The 6,159-nt window shown below is 43.4% G+C and overlaps 1 protein-coding gene and 1 long non-coding RNA gene across 2 annotated transcripts; one reads left to right on the forward strand and one right to left on the reverse strand.

Annotated features, from left to right (window-relative positions):
- On the reverse strand, positions 1 to 2,984 carry LOC137957332 (uncharacterized). The gene is made up of 3 exons (XR_011113338.1): positions 2,921 to 2,984; positions 2,654 to 2,788; positions 1 to 1,088 (listed from the first exon to the last, which is right to left on the reverse strand). It is a non-coding gene; the product is annotated as an uncharacterized lncRNA (long non-coding RNA).
- Positions 2,985 to 4,116: 1,132 nt separating this feature from the next.
- Positions 4,117 to 5,817, forward strand: LOC137956082 (protein BIG GRAIN 1-like A). The gene has a single exon (XM_068803401.1). The coding sequence runs from the start codon at positions 4,450 to 4,452 to the stop codon at positions 5,680 to 5,682; it is 1,233 nt and encodes a 410-aa protein (XP_068659502.1). The 5' UTR covers positions 4,117 to 4,449; the 3' UTR covers positions 5,683 to 5,817.
- The last annotated feature ends 342 nt before the right edge of the window (positions 5,818 to 6,159 follow it).

The raw sequence follows: 6,159 nt of genomic DNA on the forward strand, positions 1-6,159 counted from the left end.
ACTTTTGTCACTTGATCTTCTCGCTCTTGCCCGTACAACAGTAAACAAATTTGTTTTTTAGCTCGTAAAAATCTAAACATCAGGCTTTGCCATAAAGGGGTATCAATCCGGGCTGCCCAACTCGGTCTCAAATAGCAGCTTTGGACGACAAGCAAGTCTGAAATGACTTGGGCCAAACTATTACTGTCGATACCAGATGCTGCCAAGACCTGCTATGCTTGAGAGTTATCGTCTTGATTCGTAAGAGTAGTTCGTCAATGGAGACTATTTGCTTCGTGTTTTTCTCCGTAAGTAGCACATCCCATGTCGTAAAAGGGGAATCAATTCTCATCGGTAGAACAAATCTTTTCGGTGGAATCCAATCCCATGAAAAGATGTAAAACCATAATGAAAAGAAGTCGATGCAATTGCAGTCTAACCTCAAGGTCGCCCAACGTCCGTAGGGGGTCACTGGGGTTGGCTTCTGTCACTTCAGCCTTGAGTATCCATTATCTCTCTCTACAACCCAAGTCTATATCCTCCCCATCTTGTCCCCCTTTCTCTGTATCATCTCACGTTTCCCCTCCACTCAAAGACGCGCCAAAGTCCCACTTCCACATGATGATAATGCAAACTAACCCAGTAGATTGAGATGTAGTAATCATCCCTGACCATAACAGAGAAATGATGCAGGCAAGCTGTGTATTGCCGTATGCGTAGTTGCATTGAGGATTCCATTCTCTGTAGTGCTGGACCAAGCATTAAAGTTGCAGTACGAAAAAAGGAAGATCCAAGTGAAGCAGCAAAGCGAGACAAGGGGCACATTTAGTCCTCCATTAGAGGGGACTGGAGGACCAACTGCCCGAGGCATATTCCCTTCCCACTCACTCACCTCTCAAAATTTTCAAGATTCGGTGTGATTTCTCTTAGGATAAGCAACGCCATGCAACGGAAGTGGTGGCGAGAGTGTTAGGCAAACCACAATTGACGTTTGAGGCGACCCATTGAGCCTTCACCAGCCATTCATCTCACCGACGGCTCTCTAATCTTTTCTGCTCGGTAAGAATGATTTTGGCACTTTTGAAGTTGAAAGATGTTTAACTGCAAAACTACAAAAATGAAAATGGAAGATCAAATACTGGTTCATCATTCATAGGGGGGATTTATGGAATTTTGAGGATTCAAATTTCCTCTTTTAAGAAGAATCTGATAAGATGTGTTGAGATAACTAAACAGTTGAGTATAATACATTACCTTTTATCAAGTTGAAGGCACTTTTTCTTGGCCTTGGGATCACCTCTGATGTGTGAAGTTGGGTCTAAGGCTCATCCCAAAATGATTAGTCAACTTAGGAAACCCCTTTTCCAATTAATAAATTCAACATTTTTATACTCACTAATCTATGTATAACTATTACTTTAATACTCTCCCTCACATGTAAACCCTCTTTTTGTACAATTGAGAGGATCGACTTTTGGGCTGTAGGGATCTGTCGTACCGATCAAGTAAAATTCCATGATATTATAGATCAACCAAAGCGAAAGCCTATAAGCTAGAAATGCCAGGTCTCCCTTTTTCTCAAGGAGTTATTGATGGCTGCTTAGTCTAAATAGTCTCCACTATCAAGTCCAAGTGTTCACACTGTGGTCTCATCAAGAAGCCAATGCTTTAAGCATAAGAACATTCATTTAGTCATTTTCTCTTGCAGTTGGCACTGTTTACACTGCTCATATGCACTAGTATACATTAAAAGAACTCTATGCCTGTGAATATAGTAAGAAGAGTTTGAAGGAGGTAAAGTGGGAAGAGTCCCATGTGAGTAAAGGAGTGGGGAAACACAACCCATTCCTCTCACCCTTTTTCAGCCTTTTCTTTAATCTCACACATCCCCCTCTTCTCTCCTCTTCCCTTTCCCCTGCTGCAAATTCCAGTCCAGAATTCAAATCGCATCTCTGCCTCTCATTTCCCCCCCCCCCCCCCCCCATTAAATTATATAGGAGTGGAAATGGAAACCTCTTCAGTAAAAAGCCAGAAGGAGCCACGAGTGCAATCATTAGTGCATCTAACATCCTTTCTCTCTCTTTCATACTTTGGTCAACTCTACGCCCGAGGAGAGCATTTGGGTCAATTATTTTATGAATGGAAGAAGAATTTTGGAAACAGAAACTGGAACAAAAAACGTCGTCTTCCTCCAGGGGCTTCGTTTTTTTTTTTTTTCTCTTTCTTTTGCAGATTGAAAATGAGATATTCTGTTTCTTTCTTTTATTACACGAACGAGAATCTTTAGATCCCTGCTACCCGTTTGGTAATAGCTACCAAGAAAGAAAATTAAAACAAGAAAGGAATATGATTCTTCTAATCTCAAATTTTCAATCATAAACTTGTACGTAAAAAATAATACATAACGAATCCTAAAGGAACTCTCTCCAGACGACTGCAACTCTCTTAGCAACTAATCCTGAAGTTCTTAATCCCAAATTGCAGCTCACAAACAAGTATTTCTCGTCATTGATAGATTTACACATAATTTATCATGGCTGATCTACCAGAAAAAAAATGCACCTCTTATCCTACCTTTAAAGAAAAACCAAGGAACAGAAATACGAATCCGAAGCAGAGACGATTTAACAAACAAAAGCAGCCAAACAAGAGTGTTTTAAGGATCAGAGATTACCTCTAAAACAGAGATGTGAATCAACTTTGTGGCAGTCCATTTACGTGCCCAGCTTTGTTGACTGATTGATCCGGCGGTCGCAAACATTCCGGTCATTCCTCTGCCCCACCTCGGGCTCCATTATAGGTCAGGAAGCTGAACTTACACCCAGAAAATTTTTCTTAGATAATAAAGCCTCATTTTCTCCTTCTATTCTTTTCACAACAAGTAAAGATTTTATTCTTCCATTCTTTTCACGTAACGAAAGAAAGCCATTAACGGACTCACACATCACAATTTAAAGTTACTTAATTTGATGAATCTCTTCCTTTTCCTTCGTCGTCCCAATTCGTTTCCCCCTTCTGCAAATCTCTCCGCGTTGGAGAAGAAAAAAAAAAAAAATCGAAGGGCTTTTAATGGGAATGATGGAAAATGATGGGTGCTAAGTTTTAGTTTACTCTTACATGGAAAGGCCTCCCACCAAGAATCCTCGTGTGCTGCCTTCCACTCTTCCCCCCTTTAAGCGTTGATGCCGCACAACACGTGAATACAGAAGGACATCACCATGATTACTCGGCCCCATGTAAGTCCAACGACCCAAGATTTATCTTTCTTGTGGCTCCATCTGGCCCCACACATCCAAACAGCAGTTAGCTCTAAGCGGGGCCCAAGAGATGTCCGCTCCACATCTCTCCGCTTAGATGTTGGAGGCCAACATTTATTTCACTCCATCCCAGTAAAAAGGGGGAGGGGCAAATGATCATGCCGACATTATACAGATGGGCCCACCTGTTTTTGATTTCAGTTAAGTAAATCGAACAGTAGCACAAGGGGGAAGAAAAGCAAAATTCCTGATGAAGAATGAAATTGAATTTGGCAAAAAGTGCCAGCTCAAATGGAATTGAATAAGATCAAATTATTTAAGGAGACAAAATCAGCCAGAATACATACGATGCATCTTTCATGGAGATCTTTCCTAATGCGGCGTTTGCATGCAAACAAATGATACCTTCCACCCTTTTGACTCATTCTGGTGGGCCTCACTAAAAACACTAACCCTTCAGAATTATGCCACCTGTCCAGTCTATTTTACATCTATTTTAAATTAATTTTATTATTTTTCTAACTATAGAAATCCATTACAAAATATTTAAATTATATTTTTCTTTCTCAATCATTCAAATCTGTTATTAAATTTATGGGTTTTCATTTCGAAGATATATAATTAAATTAAAAAATAAGGTAAATATTATATTACTTGAGAGACCCACAAATTTGTAGCCGTTAGATCTGATGATTGCTGCGGAAGTAGGTTGTAGAAGAGGCCCAAGTTGAAGATCTGGGGCGAGGCATGGGCACGGGAATAGATAAGCGCGAAGCATTGTAGCGAGTGGAAAAAGCCATAAAAAGTAGAATTACTTAATAAGATACGAAATGCCACCTCACCTGATTGCCACTCTGTCTTCACTGCCAATTAGGATTGATATAAGAGTCGGAGGCGTGAGAGTCGAGAGCGTGCACTCTGCTATTCATTGCCTTCTCTCCCTTGCCTTCGCCATTTTTTTCTCCCTTTCGAGTTCGAAAAACACCCAGCAAAAAGACACTTCTCTGCCTCCGCCATTGATTGCTCCTGTCTCTCTTCTCCGAGATTAAAACAGTTTTACGTGAAACAATACTCTCTTCTGTCGCGGAAATGTCTCTGCTTTTTCTTCTCTGTGCTTTTCCTCCCTGCAGTTTCTGATCCTTGCTCCGCGGACAGCGAAGATTTGGCTCTCGATTCTTCTTCTCTTGAGCGTTTTTAAGGTCTGGTGGGAGACATGGACAACTGGGAAAATTCGCTCCGTGGAGATCGATCTCGATCCAACAGCAGAAAGAACCCTTCCTTCTCGTCCACCCTGCTCGACGCTATCTACCGCTCCATTGACGACGGGGAGCCGGGAGCGGGGGAACTCGTTGCGTACAAGGAGACGATGAGGAAGAAGCCGAGCCGTAGCAGCAACAATGACGCGATTATGAAGGAGTATGGGGAAAGGGAGAGGAGAAGTTATCACAGGACAGAGAAATGGGCGGAGAAGGTTAGCGTGAAGGTCAGTACTCTTCATCGCGCGTCGGATTATGACAGTTTTCACCTGAAGCAGAATCCTGTCACCTTCCACTCCACCTCTAGTTCTTCTGAGTCGAGTTACGGAGGGTTCTCGTCTTCCGAAGCGGAGTCGGTTTACGGCGGGAGAGCTTCCGTGTTGACGGCTCAAAGGCCGAAGCCGGTGAGGACTTCTCCGGCACCGATCAGGACTGAGCCTCCCCGACCAAAGAAGGCGCAGACGTTGGAAAAGAGCATGCCGAGATCGAGTCTTTTGTCTTGCTCGGAGCTGAAAAAGGTGAAAAAGCTGCCAGTCTCACCTGGTGCCAAACTCGCCAGCTTCCTCAACTCGCTCTTCGCCGCCACCGGCTCCGCCAAGAAAGCAAAGTTGTCGTCTTCCTTCAACGGCGACGATGACAGATCGGAGAGAAAATCCAAGTCCACGCAGGCGTCCTCCACCTGCTCCACGGCCTCGTCTTACTCCAGGTCTTGCCTCAGTAAAACCCCTTCGTCGAGGGGGAAGTCCATCAATGGCGTCAAGAGATCCGTCCGGTTTTACCCCGTAAGCGTCATTGTGGACGAAGACTGCCGTCCCTGCGGCCAGAAGAGCCTCCACGAGGAGAAAAGAAGCCTGACAGCGGTCAGGGAGACCGGAGATTCCGCCCCTCGTTTCATCGGCGAGGAGCTCAAATTTCACCTCATGGAGAAGAATAGACGAGTCGAAGAAGCGGCGAAAAAATTCCTGAACGGGTATCAAACCAAAGGCGATTTCCCCATGCGAGATCTTCGGATGGACGAAGTCGACGACGCTGACGACGACGACGATGCAGCGAGTGATTCTAGTTCGGATCTCTTCGAGCTCGAAAACTTGACGGCGATCGGAATTGAGAGGTACCGGGAAGAGCTTCCTGTGTACGAGACGACGCATTTTGATACTAATCGCGCCATTGCTAATGGTTTAATTCTGTAATTAGTTTTTTTTTCTTAAAGAAAGACTGCATTCTTTATGCAGATATTAGCAGCTTATATTACTGGTTTGGGGATCAAATTGGAGAATAAAAATCGTTTTTTTATTCAGAATTTTGTGAAATTTCAGCAAACCTGGTTCAGTGGTGCGTCTCTTCCTCAATTTATTCTCCTTTTCGATCAAATTCTTCTTTTCTTTCATCAAAATCATCAACAAGAAGTGAGCCAAAAAGAGAAAGGCAACGATCAAGCAATGAAGATTCGGGATCCAGTTCCACACGGTCTGTCCCTCTAAACAAATCTGGAGAACAGAAACGAGCGAAAATTTCAAACAATTAGAGAAAAAAAACTAAAAAAGACAGAGAGAGTAGTTGTCGATGTCGTTGAAACAACAGAGAGGGCTTACTCTTTTGCTTTGCAGGCGGGCCCCGGATGCTCCAACCATGGCGTCACCGCCATGATGACAGGATTTACAGAGCAG

The sequence above is a fragment of the Aristolochia californica genome, unplaced genomic scaffold (genome assembly GCF_029961685.1).
Source record: "Aristolochia californica isolate CCGP_79_NKW_82.1479 unplaced genomic scaffold, dmAriCali1.0.hap1 SCAF_2, whole genome shotgun sequence".
Classification (NCBI taxonomy): Eukaryota; Viridiplantae; Streptophyta; class Magnoliopsida; order Piperales; family Aristolochiaceae; genus Aristolochia; species Aristolochia californica.

What these genes read in the sequence shown, in the direction of transcription:
- LOC137956082 (XM_068803401.1), top strand. Translation starts at nt 4,450, where the DNA reads ATGGACAACTGGGAAAATTCGCTCCGTGGAGATCGATCTCGATCCAAC.